The sequence below is a fragment of the Xenopus laevis genome, chromosome 3S, assembly GCF_017654675.1.
Source record: "Xenopus laevis strain J_2021 chromosome 3S, Xenopus_laevis_v10.1, whole genome shotgun sequence".
In the NCBI taxonomy this organism is placed as follows: Eukaryota; Metazoa; Chordata; class Amphibia; order Anura; family Pipidae; genus Xenopus; species Xenopus laevis.
Window position 1 is genome coordinate 113,260,706 of NC_054376.1, and position 22,059 is coordinate 113,282,764.

Consider the following 22,059-nt stretch of genomic DNA (forward strand, 5'->3'; position numbering starts at 1 on the left):
AATGATTATAATCACTAACCTGGCTGATGCTCCTCTTAGCAGCAAACTGCACCAGCCTGGGTTACTTCTGAGCAAGCACCACAGAGAGACCCAATTCCTGCTTCATCCATCTTGGATGGTTTTACACAACACATGTGCAGCCTAGTTAAAAGCCAAACTTTATGCAAGAAAAAGCTCATGCACCCGGCTGGGGCCAAGATTAAAGAAGCAGAAGAATATGATCACACAACGGGGCTCTCTCAGAAGTAAACTATTATAATCACTTGGGAGGTGCTAAAGATTTGGCACTCCCAGTGATTTCACATTTACTTTGCCTTTAAGTTTTTTTTAAACCTAATAATCATATGATATATATATACTGAGATTCATGCAGTTCTCTTTCTACAATACTAGGCAAGATCTGAGTCTTTCAACTATAAAATAATATACTCAGAGTTCCAGGGTGCTGACACAGTCCTTATTTTACTGTAGAAAAGCAACATAGAAACTAAACAAAAGCCTCAGTTTCCTTTAATGTACCATAAGGAAAAAAAGAAGAGAAATCTGAGTAGAAGAGGTGAACTTGGGCTGATTTATAAACACTGGGCATTGGACAGTAAGCCATAGTAACCAATCAGTAATTGGCTTTTTTTGAGCCAGCAGCAAGTATGAAATCAATCCAATTGGTTGAATGGGTACCTTGCCCAGGTACAAATTTGCCCATTGTTTATAAATCAGCCCTAGTGTTCCCTAAACAACAATGTCAATAATGTCTTTGGTACATTAGTATCACATGTCTAAAGGTGGTTGTACACCTATCAAATACAATCTTTCGCTACAAATATTAAGAGCTGAGTCATCATAGAAACAATAGAATTCTACCTCTATGTGATGATTCAACAGTAAAGCCAGGCCAATATTTGGGTGCCTCTCCGTCTTGGCTGATTTATGAGCCGAACAATATCCAAGTCTTTTGCAGAAATCTGTGGTCTCGTCTCCCGCTAAACACGCACCGAATATTGTACAAAAGTTTATTTCATACAATAATATCTGTGTGTGTATGGCCACCTTTAACTACCAAACAGTATGGGGCAAATATGGCACTAAGATTCGTAGTTGCACCAGCGTCCGCTTCGCCACACTTCGCCACACTTCGCCACACTTCGCCACACTTCGCCAGACGTATTTTCGCCAGCGCTACACAAATTCACTAAAATCCGAAGTTGCGCTTAGGGGAAGCCTAAGGTTGCGAAGTTGCGCTAGCGTTAATTCGCCAAGCAAAGCAAAGTTACGATAACGATGATTAATTTGCATACGGTGCCAAATTGAAGTACAATGGAGGTATATGTAGCATCACTACACAAGCCTGGGAAACCTTCAAAACAGCAAATAAAATGTTTATTTTGCCCTACACATGTGCCCACTGTATAGTTAAGGTGTCATGAGTTAGGAAATGTAGGGGGGAAGGAGGGTAGCCCCAAAAAAAATTTCGATCTTTTTCAGCCTATCACCCATAATATAGAAAAAACGCCAGCGTTTTTTGGGACTTAGAAAATTTTTTAACTTTTTTTGAAGCAATCCCTATCTACTCTATTGCACTTCGCCTGGTCTGAGATGGCGAAGGAAGTCTGGCGTAAAAGGTAGCGTTCAGAAAAATGTGCGCGTCAGTGAATTTGCGTAGTTACGTCCGTTGCGCAAATTCACCAGGCGTAAGGGTGCGACGTAACACTAGCGAATTTACGCCAGCGTCCGTTAATGAATTGACGAATTAACGAAAATGCGCTATGCTAGCGAATTAACACTAGCGTTAGGCGCCTCATCCTTTAGTGAATGGACTAAAGTGTGTTCCACTCACCAGTCAAGGTTTATAGTCCTGGGGTCAGTGTCCCTGTCTCTGTATGGGATCTGGTACAGTCATGAGAGCAAGAGAGAGGAGGATAAAAAAACAGGTTCTAAATAGGGCTATCACTGATTTATTTATTTTTTTGTGCATAAATGTTTTATAACCCTTTAAGAAAAGAGTTCACTATATAATGGAATTTTTTAAAATGTTGCAGCTAAAAAGTGTCCGTTATTTATATTTCTTATTTTCTTTTAAATCATGTGATGTTGGGTCCACGGCTGAAATAATACATGGTCCTTAAGGAGTTAATTGTATTAGTGTCCAGAAAGCTTTATGTATACACCTGTGTTCATGCCTGGTAAACAGTCGTGCATTACTAGGTTCCATGCAACACATCTATCTTTGCAAGTGGGAGGAAAGCCTTTTGTAAATCAGCAGATATGGAAATCAATCTTAGCACTAAGCAAAATCTATTATTCCTCAGCAATTCATTTATATTCTCAGACTACTTATGAAAATTACAACAGTTCTTCTAATATATGGGTTAAAATTAGACGTGTTAGATTTGTCTTGATTTGCGATTTCATTGGTTGGAAAAATTGTACATTTTGATGGACTTTCAGCTTTTCAAATGCAACAGCCTAATTAAATATCACTTAACAGCGGATTACATTACTGCTACATTTATTAACAAATGTAGGGGGGCTTTTAAATGAACATTTCTGTCAAAGGATTCAACAACTGGCATAAATCAAGACTTTGAAAGACTGTAATAGAAAACTGGTTATGCATCACTGGCTTATATCATTTATGTTGTGTAGTGTTGAAAACGTGATCTGGATCTGAAATATACTTTTATTCAGTGTAAGTTTTAAAACCAAAAGCCAAATTACAGCCCTGGATACTTTGTTCTGGAGAGAATAAATTGACAGCAGTTTGTAATAGGTCAGACCCCAGGCACAGATATATTGAGCTTTTATGAAATATAACCCTGTGCATTTTATATTCTTTGCCTCATTTTAAAGTGTAGTAGGAAGTGTTGGGGCACACTGCAAAGAGTCAAGACAAGGCTGGCCATAGGACAACAGTCATCACATTATTCAGACCACGGGCCTTTTCTAAACTTTTCTAACATGCAAATGTTACTGACGTTATTCTTTAAACTTGCATCCATATAGATGAGCCAAGAGCTATTGCATCGATATTGCCTTTTTCTGCTGAGTTACATCCAAGTGTATTTATTGATACTCTGGACCCCTAAAACTTTTTCAGTGCTTCCACAGTAGGTTGCGTCAGTGGGTGCAACAGACTTACTCCAGAAACTTCATACTCATAAAATCATTTTAATGCCAACCCGAACCACTGGAAGTGATGCAATCCCAACTCTGAAATTTTTAACCGCAACTTATATCATGTTAGCTACCATATACATGTGATTGTGTTCACTTTAATCCATTGGGAACAACTCCCTGCCATTATAATGGAATGATGGAGAAAACACTGCGTTGTGGGTAAAAATGGGTAACATGGCAATTTCTTTCCTAAACTGAACTTTGCACTTGGAGTTGTAATTGGCAGTTCATGTTGGGGTCAAATTATTTTCCTTCTGTATATCCTCTTTCAATATACAGCAGTTACAGTTAACAGGGTATTATTGCATACTTCAAAGTAGAATAGTAGATAGCAGCACTCCCATCTTGTAAAAATAAAACCACCTTTATTATTTCATATGGCTATTTCAGCCAATAAATTAGAATTATTAAATATTTGCCCATGGGCTTATATGGCACACACTATACTAAAGAAACACTGAATTCTGCCTTACTAATCAAGAGGTGGAATCTTTACTCAATGAACAGTTTCCCAAAGGCCTACCTTGAGGCAAGAAGAGTGAGGGAAGGTGGAGAGGGTGAGAAATGTAGGAAACACATTGTAACATGATGAAATGGGACATCAAGCTACTTTCGATATATTTATTTATGCTCAAAGTTCATGCAACATGGCCAGAACTTTGAGCATTCTCAATAACATTTGTAAATGACTATGACGATTTTCATTCATCCAGGTCATGGTATATCTAGTATAGGTAAATCTAAAAACAACTGGACTTGCTGAGTAATCAATGAAGACATTTCACTTCTCATCCGAGCAGCTTCTTCAGTTCAACTGACTGGTGTGGGAAGTTCTCGGCATATAAACTCTTCCACTAATCCAACTCTTTGAAGAGTTACAATGTGCCATCGTGTTTGGATTAGTGGAAGAGTTTTTATGCCGAGAACTTCCCACACCAGTCAGTTGAACTGAAGAAGCTGCTCGGTTGAGTAGTGAAACGTCTTTATTGATTACTCAGCAAGTCCAGTTGTTTTTAGATTTACCTATACTAGATATAACATTTGTAAATGTATTAGTAAATCGTTGCGGTGCAGAGATTTATTCCTCTACATGGCCCTTTTCCAACAGAAATTTTGCAGTAAGAGACCTTCATCCAGGTCACTCTGTACTTATTTACTCTTAAAATATTATTTACAAAGCCTACAGGTCTAAATAAAACAGTTAGGAGTCCCCCTGCCATTTCATCCAACACTTACCCAGATATATGATGCAAAATTAAATTGTTTGCTTATGTGATACTGCTGAGCCCCACTTCAGAGTATGTACATATCGAACAATCCACAAACATCAGAAGCAAGAAATCTTCAGCAGGCAAGAAAGACAAACAGGCTGGATTTGAATAACCACATATAATTAACTTCGCACTGACCCAGATACTATTCCAGGTGCCAACATGACGAATTACAATATATACAAAACAACAAAAAAAAGCACAGAAGCCTGTACTTAATACCTATGCAATTGCTCTTGGGGGAATCTTGGCATCTGTAAATTTCAAGGCATGAAATATTGGCACCGAAGTAGGTTTGTAACAACTAAAACAATACAAAATATTGATATTGAAGAAAGTTGGCTACCATTCATTTGCTTTTAAGAGAGTTTTGAAGACAGAATAATATGCACACCTTTTGGACAAAAAGACAATTTTAGTATTTAGTTGTGCCAAGAATAATACGCAACCATGATCTCTTCACAAAACTGAAAAAGAACATAGAAGATTTTAATGCTAGAAATATACACTATGTGCTGTGTTCTTGTGCTCTGCCTTGGAAATATATTTGAGGTCCCTTTAGCCCAGATATTCCAGCTTTCTTCATTGCAAGACTAATACCTCATGCACTGACCAGGTCACCAAACAAGGGCATGTTTGGAGGATTTAGTCTCTAATCAGCTGATTTGAATGTACTTTCCTGGGGTCTACCCTAGCAGAATGGTTTGCTGCAGATCATATTCATGTTCTATACTGGCCTTTGACGACCAGGGTTTCCTACCTGGTACAGCTGATGTTCAAGTCCTGATGGTTAACTACAAGAGCAGTTTGGTATGTGTTTATCCTTCTCATCCATGGTTGATCTATTCTTTGCAATAATAAATCTCTAGCAAGAGACAGGGCACATAAGTTGTGGGCAACTGTTCTACATTTGTCATTATAAGATTAAGGTGCAAACGTTTTTTGCTGTGGCCACATCCTTGTACCTGCAACCTTCATCTGCTGAATGTAAGGCAGTTGCCTTTGTCTTTCCTTTGTCTTTTACTGAAGACACCTGGTTTGCATGGAAAATTAAGTCATACAGTGTGGAACAGTCTGATGCATAGCAATTTCTAACTTGACAAAGGGCCACATAGGCCTGAAACGTTGTTCATTCGAGATCCAAGCCAGAGAATGCAATAAAGGCTTTTTAAGAAAAAATATGCTTTGGATGGTGCTGTGATTCTATTTACGCATAGCAATTTCTGGCAAGAAGCAAGCTTTAAACTCCACACAAACAAGCTTTTTGAAAAGTATACATCAATTAAAAAAAATATGCAGACTTTTCATTTCTAATGGTTTGGAACAGTTCCCTAAAGGTGGCCATACACGGATAGATCCGCTCGTTTGGCGATGTCGCCAAACGAGCGGATCTCCCTCCGATATGCCCACCTTGAGGTGGGCAATATCGGGCTGATCCGATCGTGGGCCCTAGGGCCCAACGATCGGATCCTAGCGTTCGCGAAAACGGGCGGTCGGATCGCGGGACCGCATCAACGAACAGATGCGGCCGCGATCCGACGGGATTTTTAATCCCATCCGATCGAGATCTGGCCGACTTTCGGCCAGATTTCGATCGGGGAAGCCCGTCGGGGGCCCCCATACACGGGCCAATAAGCTGCCGACTCGGTCTGTCGGCAGCTTTTATCGGCCCGTGTATGGCCACCTTAAGCCTGCTCTCCTGTTGATATCTGTGACTACTTTGCTGAGTTGTCTGACTACTGTTACTTTGTATCAGCAGCCTTCTTTCCTCAGCCTGCATCCTCCAAATCCTACAATTCCCTGCACATGTGATTTCAATAAGGAATAGAACATCATAGTGCAATGCATTGTGGGTTATGTAGTTCCTGCATGCTGTCTGTAAGCTGTGAAGAAGTTTTATAACATCAGTGTTTAGTCCCTCCTTCCCTGCCAGCATTTTAAATGATACAGAAAGAGAAGAACTGTTAAACAGCTGGATTTCAGCATAGAAAATGGCATTCGTTCATACTTTTTGAAGAAACAGGTAACTGTGATGGATATATTAGGGGTTTCTGTGTTATGTGGGCCTCTTTACCAAATTTTGGTTTGGAAGCCAGAGTTCCGCTTTAATGAGCAGAGCTGACAGATCATTTGGGTGGTAAGGAAGGAAAAATACCAGGATCTGGGCCTCTTATACATGTCCATATTGATGCCATGCACACAAGAGCAGTTACCAAGTCAGTCCAGCAAATTATGAGTTAGTAACCATTCTTTGTTAATGGCTGAATCACTTCGTCATGTAAGCACTATGGGCCAGGGGTCTGATTCTTCTTGGCTATCGGCAACCGTCATTTAAACTGTGATTGAGACACAGAGAGAGAGAGATGGATAGATACTGCATAATTGATGGTCTTGGGAATAATCCCAGGGAGGAACAAAACATTGACCTAATAAATTTGCACTTTGCTTTTTAATGAAGACCCACAAGTACTACAATATATATATATATACAGGTATGGGACCTGTTATCCAGAATGCTCGGGACCTGGGGTTTTCCAGATAACGGAGCTTTCCATAATTTGGGTCTTCATGCCTTAAATCTACTAGAAATTCATTTAAACATTAAATAAACCCAATAGGCTGGTTTTGCTTCCAATAAGGATTAATTATATCTTAGTTGGGATCAAGTACAAGCTACTGTTTTATTATTACAGACAAAAATGTAATCATTTTTAAAAATTTGGATTATTTGGATAAAATGGAGTCTATGGGAGACAGCCATTCCGTAATTCGGAGCTTTCTGGATATCGGGTTTCCGGATAAGGGATCCTATACCTATATATATATATATATATATATATATATATATATATATATATATATATATATATATATATATATAATCCAGTAAATGGACCCGCACTCGTTCATATTAGTGAAATAAATGTGTCTTTATTCACAGGTTCATTTCATTTGAATAAAGACACATTTATTTCACTAATATGAACGAGTGCGGGTCCATTTACTGATTGTATTATCAAACTTTGACCAACGCACCACCATCGATTGAATTATATCCGGGAGGAGTGCGTTCATTGTACCGACATTATATATATATATATATATATATAAAACTGACACTGAAATCTGCAGCCTCCCTGTGCTATTAATGTAGGACATATGCAGTGTTGTGCACCCCAATGACAACATATAAAAACAACATTTACTTACATCCATTCAATTCTCTGTAGATATATCATCACTTGTGTGACATGTGCCTTGACACACTTTTCTTAGAAAGAAACGACGCAAGGTTTAGCAGAGCATCCGATCATCTCACATGTTAAGGAGTGGAAATGGAATTGCTACATTATATATATATATATAAAACAAGGGAAAGTATATATATATATATATATATATATATATATATATATATATATATATATATATATATATATATATATATATATATATATATATATATATATATATATATATATATATATATATATATATATATATATATATATATATATGTTGTTCTTGGTTTTTTTCCTTTTGTTCCCAGTGATTCCTTTACTTGCTTCGCACCTGTCAATTTGCTCTATTCCCCCCACAGCACAACAAGCGTAATTGCTTTCCTCCTGATTTCGGTAAAGAATAGGAAACCCGAGCTTTACTAATCTTATATTACAAAAGCAGAGTGTAAACCTGCATTTACGCTCTGTCTCCACTACACGTTTCTCAAGGGCTGCAATAAAATCTATAAGAATTAAATTGAAGCTGGCAAACACTAGACTTAAAATAAAATCATGTGCTATAACCCAATCATTTCATTACGGCAAATCTTGTTATCTACATATTGCCGCCATCGTATTGTTAACCTCATCAGTAAAGGACCTGACAACAGTACATATAGTTTCCAGCAATTAAATTGACTCATAATCAGTTTTTGGAGGATGAAAGTCTTGTACTTGGATGCGCACTGGGAACAGCTGTTAAGATGGGCTTAGCTCACACCTGCCACACAGAGAGTCAGTTTTTTCATCATAATTGTATTTACTGTTAAATACATGTGCCCATACATTCAGAATAGGAAGCTGTCGTGACCATGTTGCTGAAGAGCTCGCTACAATCTGAAAATGATATGTCAAATGCACCATGTCTGACCGCAAGTAATTTGTAATTACTGGGTTATTATCATCATGCTCCTCTACAAATTATAATCAGTCCTGTATGATGAATATTCAGACACAGTGATCCCCACTCCATAAAAACTTCCAGTTTCCAGTGTCCAAGTGCGGGGAGAATAGGGAACTTGCCCATTGACATAGGAAAAGTATGTAGGTGTCTATAGAAATATTATTATATGTAAAACCCTGCTTCACGTAAATAATCTATTTACATAATAATATACTTTTGTAGTAGTATGTAACATTTGTATAGTTTTCTTTTAACAAGCATTAGTGAAATTAAACCCAGACCTCCCTTACCCAGAGTAACTCACAAGTTGGAGTCAATTTGGTGCAAATATTCAGGGCCCGATTTACTATCCAGCCACCCCTTGGCCAGCTCCGCTCCCCCCATCTCCTTTGCCTCCCCCTCCTCCTTCTCCTCCTCCCCATCCCCTCCCCCCTCTCCTCCCCTTCCCCTCCCCACCTCCTACCCATCCACTTCCGTTACATGTGCGCATTCACAAACACAACTGGATTTTCACCAGTCTCCAGTGCTTGTAATTGGATGCAGCTGGGCAATATGCCGCCCCTGAAATTCTGCCGCCATGGCCTTTGTGGCCTGCAGATATTTCTATAAGGCTACTAGATATCCTATAAGGCATGTTATTTCCAAAGGCATCTTATGTCATCTTAAACATCTATGCCACCTACCTCCCCAAGCTTGTATTCTATAGAAGACAGTGTTATTCTGGCTACCTATGATTTATGGCCGGTGGGTGTAAGTTCACTCATTGTGACACCAGGGAACCCTGGACATGCCAGTAATTCCAATGTTCCCACAGTTGGTTGTGTCAATGACCACAACAATGCCCACTTTAGTGCAAATACAAAGATGCAGTGGATGCAACTAGGATTGCCACCTGGGAGGTATTTTACCGGTAAAAATTATGGCTGATCCCAATGTTAATAGGGAAAAAAGATAAATACTTAGGAAGGCCGGTATTTTTTTCCAGAAAAGGTGGCAATCCTAGATGCATCTCGACAAACCACAATGATACTGGAATTCTGGAAATTAGGTTGCATTGTGGAAAAAAACCCATGCAAAATTGTGTCACAAAACTGCACGTTGGGACTGTAGCCCTGTTAGAAATGAGGCTTCCTTTCTTGTTCTGTCCCCATTGAGGAACCAGCTGTGCATTAAATGATAGTTATGCTGAATTATGGAAAGTGAAAAGTTAAAAGAGTAAAGAGTATATTACAAGTACACTAGTACAACTATATATATATTTTTATATATATGTATTTATAGATATATATATATATATATATATATATATATATATATATATTTATAGATATAGGTATATGTATTTATACGATTATATAGATATGAGAACAATTATTCAGAAAGCTTGGGGCCTGGAGTTTTCCGGATAAGGGGTGTTTCCATAATTTGTATCTCCATTAGGGATGTAGCGAACTGCCGATTTGGTGTTCGCGAACGCCGTTCGCGAACACCGGCAAAAAATGCGAACGTTCGCAAACAGTTCGCGAACTTCGAGCACCCGCTAAAATCGTTCGAATCGAACGATCGAAGGATTTTAATCGTTCGATCGAACGATTTTCATTCGAATCGAACGATCGAAGCATTCGATCGAATGCTTTTCATTCATTCGAATGCTTACAATCGTTCGACCGAATGGAAATCGTTCGATTTTTAGCGGTCGAAGGAATTCGAATGGTCGAATGGTCGAACGATTTGTATTCGAATCGAACGCGAACTCAAAATGCGAACGTCGCGCGACGTTCGCGAACATTCGGCGGACGCGAACGGTCGAAGTTCGCGCGAACAAGTTCGCCGGCGAACAGTTCGCTACATCCCTAATCTCCATACCTTAGTCTACTAAAATATCATTTAAAAGGGTTATTCGCTTTTAAATTAACTTTTAATATGATATAGAGAGTGATATTCTGAGACAATATGCCATTGGTTTTAATTTGCTATTATTTATTTGTGGTTTATTGAGTTATTTAGCTTTTTATTCAACAGCTCTCCAGTTTGCACTTTCAGTAATCTGGTTGCTAAGCTCCAACTATGAATGGAAGAGGGCCTGAATAGAAAGATGAGTAATACAAAGTAGCAATAACGATAAATCTGTAGCCTTGCAGAGCATTTGTTTTTAGATGGGGTCGGTGACCGCATTTGAAAGCTGGAAACAGTCATAAGAAGGTGGCAAATAATTCAAAAATATATATATAAAAAAGAAAAAATGAAGAGCAAGTGAAAAGCTGCTTAGTATAAGCCATACTATTACTAAAAGTTAGCCTCAAGTGAGCCACCCCTTAAATGATTAAAAAAAGGAAATCATTTTTACAAATTTTATTTATTAGATTAAAATGAAGTCCATGGAAGATAGCTTTCCCATTATTCTGAGCTTTCTGGATACCCTGTTTCCAAATAATGGACCTTCAGTAGGAAAACACCCTCTATTCCTGAGCATTAAATAGCGATGTTTGGTTGGGGGTTATGGAAAATACATTCATTTTCCATGTTTCTTCATGCCTGGTCAGCATTTAACGACTCCAGAAAGATGTTGTATCCAACTGTTAAATCCAAGGCAATAGGATATTGGGAACAGAGTCATCCGACCTACAAACAAAAAAAAAATTCCAGCTGCTGGAATTCAACCACTGATTTGATCCAAGGAAAACAGAGCAAATTCTGTATGAATGAAGCTTAAAGCAGACTATACACAGTAGAACTCTTCTTCTTAATGTCCAAGAAAATTCTGCCTTTAAAGAGTTAACGAAAACTTTCTGCATTTTCCAGCGGCCTACGCGTGTAGAAATTGATTGCAGCCAATACAGCCTAGCAAATTGACAAGCTGCTAAAAAAGATTCATTCTTCTATTGTTATAGATCGTTTACAGATTATTCACCCTTGAATATTCAATATTGTTCCCTTGAGTTAAGCCATGGTTGCTTAAGCACACTTTTTCCTTTGCTAGTGATAATTTAGAGCAGTGATTCTCAAAATCATCCTTAGGGAAACTTAACTAGGATTTTTTTAGGAACAATATCAGCAAATTAGCAAAGCTGCATGAATGCGGATAGTTTGCACTTTAATGGAATGCTGGGAGGTTATACTGTAACAAGTTGAACTGCACTTTTCCAATAACAACGCTCCCCTGGATCATAGATAGAGGAGAAGCCACCAGTTGGGACTCCTTAGTAATTTAGTATTCGGCTTTTGACCTCAATGAAGCCCTGAAAATACATAGGGGCCTGTTTATTATGCCGTGTAGATGGAATCTCACAGAAAAAAATGATGTAAATAGCTGTGTAAAATAAATGGCAAACTTATCAAGGTTTGTGCATTTGATGCCACTATTGTTTTCCGGTTCAGACGTTGCGTAAGTCAATGTGGAATATTCAAGCAGCAAGTAGCCAACCTAGGCCAGGGCCACAAAGTGGTAAGTACACTGTTTTTTTTACGCGGCGATGCCTAATGTGTGGTGAATTTAGTTTTCTTTTTTTACACAGCATAATAAATAGGCTCCATGGTATGTATGTATGTATAAATTTATCTATAAAGTGCTAGAGGATACGCAACACTTTACAATCTTAGGGGCCCATTCACTAAGTTTGAGTGAAGGAATAGAGGAAAAATAGTTTGATTTTCAAATGTTTTTTTTGGCTACTTCGACCATCGAATTGGCTACTTCGACGTCGAATCGAACGATTCAAACTAAAAATCGTTCGACTATTCGACCATTCGATAGTCGAAGTACTGTCTCTTTAAGAAAAAAATTCGACCCCCTAGTTCGCCACTTAAAAGCTACCGAGGCCAATGTTAGCCTATGAGGAAGGTCCCCATAGGCTTTCCAAGTTTTTTCTGATCGAAGGATAATCCTTCGATCGATGGATTAAAATTCTTTGAATCGTTCGATTTGAAGGATTTAATCATTCGATCGAACGATTATTCCTTCAATCGCTCGATCGAACGAATTGCGCAATATCCTTCATCGAAGGATTTTAATTCGCCAGTTGAATATCGAGGGTTAATTAACCCTCGATATTCGACCCTTAATACATCTGCCCCTTAGTGTAACCATTGGAGGACCATATTCTGAAGATTATCCCCTTCTAGTCCTAAACTTGACTGCCAGAATACCAATGCGATGGTATTATTGGGGGCTTGTTGGAATCAAATGACATAAATTAGACTCCATTTTAATAGAATTAATGTAAAGTTGATGAATTTATTTGGTTTCTTAACAACACAAGCTACAGCAGTCTAAGGTGGGCATTTTGAGTTGAGTAGAGTAAATGGTTGTTGGATTTAGAAATGTTTTTAGTTATATTAAGTAATGGTTATATTTAGGGGGTTATTTACTAAAGTACGATTTTTTTCTGATCAGAGTTTCAAAGGAGTTAAGGTAGAAAAAAAACCTCACTTTTTTCAAGATTTATTAAACCCTGTGGCTTCTAAAAGTCCCAATAAAAAGTACTAGATCTCAAACCAGCCGAGGTCATGTAGAAGTCAATGGCAGATGTCCCTTTTACAATTGGACGATATTATGATCTTTGCTGGATTTCATACAGGTATGGGACCTGTTATCCAGAATGCTCTGGACCTGGGCTTTTCCAGATAATGGATCTTTCTGTAATTTGGATCTTCATGCCTTAATTTTTCTAGAAAATGATATAAACATTAAATAAATCCAATAGGCTGGTTTTGCTTACAATAAGGATTAATTATGTCTAAATTGGGATCTAGTACAAGCTACAGTTTTATTATTACAGAGAAAAAGGAAAACTTATTTAAAAACTTGGATAATATGGAATCTATGGGATATGGCCTTTCCATAATTTGGAGCTTTCTGGATAATGGGTTTCTGGATAACGGGTCCCATACCCGTACAATAATCCTGTATAATTTATGGTTTTCAGTCAACAATCCGAAAAATTCTGAGTTTTCGGGCATATAATCCAAAAAAAGTCGTAAGATTTCGATTTTTCCAAGATTTTATCATGACTTTTCCCTGCACGAGAATTTTTCGAGTTAATTTATTGTAAAATTGTGAATGGGAGTTTGGTCAAAGCAGTTTTAAGAAAATGGTGTATCATTTTTGGATCTCAGTAAATAACCCCCCCACATGTCTTCATTATTAAAAATATATAGTACAGGTATGGGATTCATTATCCGGAAACCCGTTATCCAGAAAGCTCTGAATTAATACAAATTTCCAAATTTGTAAAAATGAGTTCCTTTTTCTCTGTAATGATAAAACAGTACCTTGTACTTCATCCAAACTAAGATATAATTAATCCGTATTGGAAGCAAACCCAGCCTATTGGGTTTATTTAATGTTTACATGATTTTCAAATAGACTTAAGGTATAAAGATCCAAATTACAGAAAGATTTATTATCCGGAATACCCCAGGTCCCAAGCATTCTGGATAACAGATCCCATACCTGTACACTTTATAGTACACTTTCTATACTGGTCTGCTTTAAGTAGGAATGGGAAGAGTCACATGATGCCTCTTGGAGCTCTCTGATTGTCTTTCTGTTTTTTGTTTGTGTATATTTGGACCTACAGAAATGTGCTAACCAATGCCTACGTACTGTAGATCAAATAGTTAAATGTTATTATTTATGTTAGTTAATAGGGATCTATCAGTTAACATGTATTTCTTCCAAATGAGGCTGAAGGGTCAACAATTGAATGGTTTCTTTCCTGCCTCGGGCTACCCGGTCTACTCTCCACATCAATATAAAAAATCCAGGTTGGTAAATTCTGATGGCCTTCATCCCATCTGCCACTACCTGCCCCAACACCTCATCATTTTAATATAAAACTCCTAAATACCGGAGATAGCACTCTGGAACATTGTTCTAATTACATATTCTCCCCTTATTCGAGGAATGTTTCTACTTCATTATCTCAGTACTTTCATGTACAGTATACAATGTAGGTGAAAATGTGGTTAACATGTACTGAGAATGGAAAGTATATTCTTTATATCGTGCATTCTTGAATAATATGAGTTTCTCCTGCCTTCCTTACAATGTAATCACAGGTGTGAAATAGTAGTAATTTACAAGTCTGTTTGGTATCCTGAACCAGACTTTTGATGATAACGCCATATAAAGGTACCTGGATAATATTGCCGAAGGGAACAGCTGTTTTCCACTGTAGCATAAATTTATTCACTATGTAATTTATTTAAATTTTTTACCAAGTGCAATTCTTATCCCTGTCAAATCTATTTATTTCCCCGATGTGTATGGAAATAGGAAGATTGTTATGCACATTTTTAAATTACGCCCTTGCTGAATTTCTCTTGATTTGGGATTTGGGCTTAATTGTGTCACCGGCCAAACACGTTGTAGGATGCAGTTAGGGCTGTAATTATCCTGAGATTCTTTATGCACTTTTTTCAGTGACCGACAAGTGTCACAAATGATTTAATCTCTTTTACAAAGCTGAATAGTAATTTCTAAGAATGCTTTAACAAGATGCATATGCCTCGCCGAATCTCTTGGGCACCGTCCCTAAATTAGCAGCAAAGATAGACACATGGTGTTAAATGTGCTTAATTCAGTGTTTTGCATTGATAAGAAGATCTACTGTATCTTCTTATCTTGTACGATAATAAGAGGTGCTGTACTGGTATATCATCCGGAAAGCTCCATCTCCCATAGACTCCATTTTATACAAATAATCCAAATTTTTAAAAACGATTTCCGTTTTTCTTTAATAATAAAACAGGACATGATCCCAACTAAGATACAAATAATCCTTATTGGGCGCAAAAGCAGCCTGTTGGGTTTATTAAATGTGTTAACATGATTTTCTAGTAGACTTAAGTTATTAAGATCCCAATTACGGAAAGATCCCTTATCCAGAATGTCCCAGGTCCCTTGTCTGGATATGAGCTGCAAAGGTTGTTGTTTATGACATCATTTTGATATACTCTCCACTACAAAGGAATAGTAATGGATGAATAAATTCGCCTGGCACAAATTTGCGGCGAATTTCTGCATTTCGCCGCCGGCGAATAAATTCGCAAATCTCCCGTGAAAATTCGCCTTTGAAAATTCACCGGGATCAATTTCCGATTTTCACAATTTTTTCGGGAAAATGTCGGATTTTCACGATTTTTAGTAAAAATGTACAATTTTCAGGATTTTTTTGTGAAACCCATCAAATTTCAAGATTTTTTTGTGAAATCCTTCACATTTTAAGATTTTAGTGAAAACCTTCAAATTTCACAATTTATAAGTGAAAATTTCCAAATATCATGATTTTTTCGCGAAAACTGCCGAATTTCATGATTTTTTCGTGAACTTTCCGATTTCACGATTTTTCTGCCATTTTGCGGCGAAGCGAAACGGGAGAAGTTCGCCCATCACTACATAGGAATTTATTAACAGTAATGACATAAAGAACCCAGCTTACCCCTGCGCCAAGACAATAGGTTCCAAGATTCTTCTTAAAAAAAATCACCTATAAAATATTTTTAGTTCGTATATAAACTATAGTTTAGTTAGTATATTTATAGTTGTATATAATATTTTACTAAATAACATTTTCTGATTTAATTCTATGTAATTGTTTTATTTAGTATATTTGTGTACAGTATTGATATTTTTAACATTTGTTGCTGTGACAACCGAACATTGATACAATGATGTCACTTCCTGTATTTCCCTTTAAATACATCAGGAGGGGGAGATGTGTTTTATAAGTCTTGATAAAGGGCAAGTTTATTGTTCGAAAAGTCGCATCAGTGATGTGAGTTACTGAATATATATAAAGAAAATCCTGAGTGCCGCTTCTTATTTCCAAAGACTGTAGAGATAGATATATATATATATATATATATATATATATATATATATATATATATATATATATATATATATATATATATATATATATATATATATATATATATATATATATATATATATATATATATATATAGTGGCTATTGAATATCAAACAGAATACCTTAACAATTCAATAGCCATCCTTAATATTTTGTTAATCCATAGTTCATATTTGAGCAGAACAAGGATCCCAAACACAAGAACAAAGTAACACTGGAATGGTTTAAGAACAAAAATGTGGTTGTTATATAATGGTCACTAAAAGACATTGGTTAACACTGGTACTTTTTCTTAATGATTCATGAACTTTTTAGCTCTAAAAATCTTGCATGTGGAAAATGGTTTTATAACATGAAATTGTCATGCAGAAGTCTGTGGGAGCTGTCCTTAGCAAATTGCAAAATATTAAATTGTTTTGAGGTTTTTCAGATTTGTCCTTGTGTTTATTTGTTCTTTTAATAATGAAGTAGACATTTGTTGTGTGTGTGATTTTTTTTTTAAACGTGAGTTTAGTCAGAGCTGAAGAAACCTCTAAAATGACACAAATCCGAATTTTGATAAACAGACCTCTAGAGCTCAAAAAATGTATTTTCAGTTTCATTGCTTTGACATAAGAGAAAAAAATGTGAACGCTAATTAGCAGATAGCTCACCGCAGCAGTCGGATCACCAAACTTCCCTTCTGGCTCCTGGGGAAAATATGAAACTCCAAAAACGCAAACTAAAAAATCTTCCAAACTTTATTTAAAATGTTAAAATCAAACAGACAAGGTTGAGCAGGGAGAAAACATGGCTTTACGAGTTTGTGACTAAAACGAGTCATTCGGGGAAAATAAGAAACTCCAAAAAGGCAAACTAGATCCTCAACCAACAAACTCCAAAGTGGATCAAACAAACTTGTTAAAATCTTCCAAACTTTATTTAAAATGTTAAAATGAAATAGGAAAGACTAAGCAGGGAGATAGCACGGCTTTAAAGGAGAAGGAAAGCTACCGAAGCAGTTTATTGCCAATAGATTAGCCACAATAGTGCAAGCTAGAATGCTATATTTATTCTGCAGAATGCTTTACCATACCTGAGTAACAGCTCTAGAAACTCTATCTGTTTGTTTAGGATAGCCGCTGCCATATTTGCTTGGTGTGACATCACTTCCTGCCTGAGTCCCTGCTCACTCATAACTCTGGGCTCAGATTACAGCAGAGGAGGGAGAGAGGAGCAAACTGAGCATGCTCATGCCCGGGGCAAGGAGGTTTAAGCTGAAAACAGGAAGTCTGATACAGAAGCCCATGTGTACACAATAGAAGGAAAGAAATGCTGTGTTTCTTTTGACAGAGGACTCAGAGCAGCGTTACTTTGAGGGTTAACTGGTGTATTTATATAGACCTTTCTGATAAGGCTTACTTAGTTTTAGCCTTTCCTTCTACTTTAAGCATTTTGTGACTAAAACGAGTCACTTGGGGAAAATATGAAGCACCAAAAACGCACACAAGATCCTCAACCCACAAATAAATCAAACAAACGTGTTAATGAAGAATTCCAGACTTTAGTCAAAATGTTAAAATCAAATAGACAAGATTGAGCAAGGAGAGAGCATGGCTTTACGCATTTTGTGACTAAAACGAGTGACTCGCCCATAAACGCGCAAAGCCGCGCTTTCTCCCCGCTCTATTTGTTTGTTTGATTCTATTGGTTAATTACCTCTGAAATTATAATGTCCTGGACAAAAAAGATGCTAAGCTGATAATATATTCAATTTATCATCTTGATTAGATATTTTGGCCCCCAACACTAACCATACATTGTAAAAAAAAAAATGTTGATACCCTTTTATAAGGGTAAAAATAGGAAGCCAAAGCTTTCATCGAATGCCAGAAGAATGATATGCTTTGTTTACTGCTATTGAATGTAGACATTCTAACCTTCCAGGCCCTGAACTGGCAGCTCTGAAGAGTTTGATTGCTTGCTTGATTGTTTGCAAGATAACTGTAAGATTGGCAGTGACAGGGTAATTTAGTGGAGATTGCAATGTCAGACTATTTCCAAGGGGTCTCACTGGCACAAAGATGGGATTCTCTTGACTGACAGGCCACGGGGAGATTGGTGTGCCAATTTATAGTTCAGCAGTTCTGCACAAAGTGCTCACCTCTAGAAACCTATTATCATTTCTGGTCATTATAAAAATAATAGTTTCACACATATTAATAGACACAGGAGAGTGTAACGGGACAGGTACAGTGTTGCTTTAAAAAGGAGATAATAAATGACTGTAACATGGGACTTGTTACATGCAGTTGGCACCATAATGCTTTAATGAAAGAAGAAAAATATACATTTTGCACACATGTTATGCTTCACTTTCGTCTCAAGGCTCTTATAATGTAGAGGGAACTTACTCAAAACAGGACATAAACAGTTAATTATTTTTTTTGAAATGTATTGCTGCTCTAAATCTTGGGGTGCAAAAGGTGTGACGCTTTCCTATGTAACTGCCAATTCCATTGCTTAACTAAAATGTTTGTGCTCAACATGGATATATATATTTATATAAACGAAATGTAATCAAGTCAATTCTTTTCCAAATGACAGTATCTGCTGTAGTTACTCATTTACTCATTTTCCTCTTCACAGATGGGCTTGTGGATTGCTTGGATCCAGACTGCTGTCTCCAGACAACATGCCAATCAAGTTTGCTCTGCCGCGGATCTCGTGACCCTCTTGATATCATACAGCAAAGCCAGACCAGCTCGCCGACAGTCAAATCTTTCTACGACAGAATCAAACTTTTAGTGGGGAAGGACAGCACACATATAATTCCTGGGGAAAACCCATTTAACAGCAGGTACAATATCTAAAGCACTGATAATAAGGGCTATCCCTAAAATCCCTGCTGCCAGATGTGTTTCTATCAAATCCAGGAGCAGAGGTTAGGAGTAGAGGATCCCTCTAGCAGTGCGTGGTGGAAGTGACATCATGTACATGTGTTTTTGGACCCTGACATCACATCCAATGACGTCACTCAGAGGGAAGTCCGGTGTCTATAGCAGACCTGAAAATGCTATTGGCTATTAGTTATCTTACAGAAACAGATTGTTGCAAGTAACACGGTTTTACTTGTGGCTATCTTAATCTTATACCATAGCAAGTCATTTTCAGGAGACTCGAAGATTGAGGTAGCGCAGATTTTACAGCAGTTGACAAATCTTTCCGTGTCCCATCACCCTTAGGTTCCAAGACTGGACCAGATAAAGTTCTAGTGCTCTAAAAGATAGGATCTGAGTTTCTTTGGGAAGAGGTTTTAAGAGTTTCTTTTCAGAAATAACATAGCTTGCTGCCTAGAGGGCTTAGGATACTGACTTTATCTTACGAGTAACACAGTCAAGTCAGGAATGTCAAGACAGCAATGTTCATGACTATAACAAATGAGAATTGCTTGTGTGCTTTGATCCACTAACAATGTGTTCTGTGCAATTAGAAATTGTGAAAAAGACCATTTATGAAGTTCTTTTGTACCATATACAATTGGCTAACCCATCTACACAGATTGACTCTGTAGAAGTACTTATTGCAAAAGTGACTGAATTCAGCAGTTCTCCACCAGCAGCTACACTAATGGAAGTCCAGCACACAAGCTACTCTTTTTACGCTGCGTCTGCATCCGAGAGTCGCGTCGCGTCGGATAAACACTGCAATTTCATCCGAAAATGTCTACACTTACCTTATTTCTGTCGCATCCGATTTGACGCCTGCGTTTTGCGCAGCACGTTAGATCGCTCCAAAATCATCCATGTAGTCCTACCCTTAAAGGGGCAGGGGTTGGGAGAACTAACATCAAATTGGAAAGGACCCACCCCTCCTTATTTATTATATAAAACAAAAATTTTGCTCATCCTACAGTTGAGATCCAATGGCTGATAGTTTGCTTTGGGTAACTGCAGAGGTACAATTTAATGTTTATACTAGAACATCAGTGTTACGGATAACCAATAACTATTCCTATGTAATGTTTGCAGAAGTCCATTAGACAGCCATCTCAGCTCTATGAGACACTGGTTATTTTATTTATACCAGGGATGCAGATAAATACTGAAAATCACAAGGAAACTTCGGATGACATCTCGCTGGCGATTTTATTCTGGCCGGTGGGAAGGAAGGCAGTTTGGGAGATTAGTCACCCCGAAGAAGAGGAGATGTGTCGATGGGTGATTAATGTCCCTGAATCTGCCCGTGTGTCTCTGCCCTTAAAGGTAGTTGGTGTTGCTAAAACTAATGTCAGAGCGTAGTGTTACAAAAGATATTGCCCCCGTGCCTGTACATTACTGAAAGCTGTTTATCACTGCTATCAAAAGGAATCAACACACAAGACAATGAAAATCTTTATAATACTGCAGCAAATGCTTTAAATGGACTGTATCGTAGCTATGAGACATCCTGCAGGGGCCTCTGAATCTGTCAAGCTGCTGATCAAGGTCAATTGAGATCAGCTGAATCTCTAGAGACCATTAAGACCTGTTAAAGCTGGTAATAGCCTAGCAAGGCACTTTCCTCCACCATCAACTTCTACTTAACTCCTGGAAGAAAGTAACAGAAATTGATAGTTTTCATTTCTAAGGAGAGAACAGCATAGCATTCCTAGTATATTCTGCGACAAGACAGAATGGAAGAAAAACAAAATACTGTTTTTTTTTTTTGAATGCCTATAGAATATTTTATGTAGTCCTTACTCACAGTAAACTCCAACCTTGTAAGTGCTAGATGTAGCCACTAAGCGGGAATTAAAGGAATATCTATACTTACAATTAAGATAGATGTTCTAAGATTACACAATTATTTCAGCTATAGTATTGATTGATGGTGAATAAGTTAAGGCATAACCGAGTAAGGAGCTAAATGCAGGGCATTGATTTCCAGGCGCTGGCAGGGATTCTATTATCCTTGGTGAGATGGAGGTAATTTTGATCCCTTCATTTGAAAGCTGGGAGCCAGTCCAGGAATTTGCAGAATCTCCTTGTCTACCAAATTACCTCAGAACTATTAAAACCCCGATAGGAGGCGGCAGTATACCTGCCAATTTCTAACTCTGCAAGAAACAATACTGTCATTTATCTGCTTTGCATTTGCACATACAAATACAACCCCCCCAAAAAAAAAGAGCCATTGATGATCAGTGAAGCATATAAAAGACAAGAATTGGACGGACCTTGCAAAGCCTAAAGTGTTATCTGTTATGTATTCTTATGGTAATTATAGGTGAAATGCAGGCTGCTCATATGTAGGAGAATCATATCCAAGTCTCCACACCATTGGGAGCAATTCCAATTTTGTGAATAAGTGCAAGTGAATATAAAAAAGTGTATATAACTTAGTCAGAAACAGGATGTAAGGGGGAGCTGATAGAGGGCTTATCCCCCAACAGATGTTAGATATATATATATAGATATATACCTAGCAATCGTAAATAGTATGGTTTTGCTGTTTGCCAAAGCAATGGCCATTTCTAGCAGGGAAGGAAGACTCTATAGCAGTGATCCAACCCCTTGGATGTTGCTCACAATGG

General features: G+C 37.6%; 1 protein-coding gene across 2 annotated transcripts in view; it reads left to right on the plus strand.

Annotated features, from left to right (window-relative positions):
- Positions 1–22,059, plus strand: part of LOC108712409 (teneurin-2) — a 1,104,728-nt gene that overhangs the window by 992,101 nt on the left and 90,568 nt on the right. For both annotated transcript variants that reach the window (XM_041588750.1, XM_041588751.1), the window contains one exon: positions 19,134–19,344. In XM_041588750.1, coding sequence (XP_041444684.1) covers positions 19,134–19,344 — 211 coding nt within the window. The remainder of the gene's footprint in view (positions 1–19,133; positions 19,345–22,059) is intronic.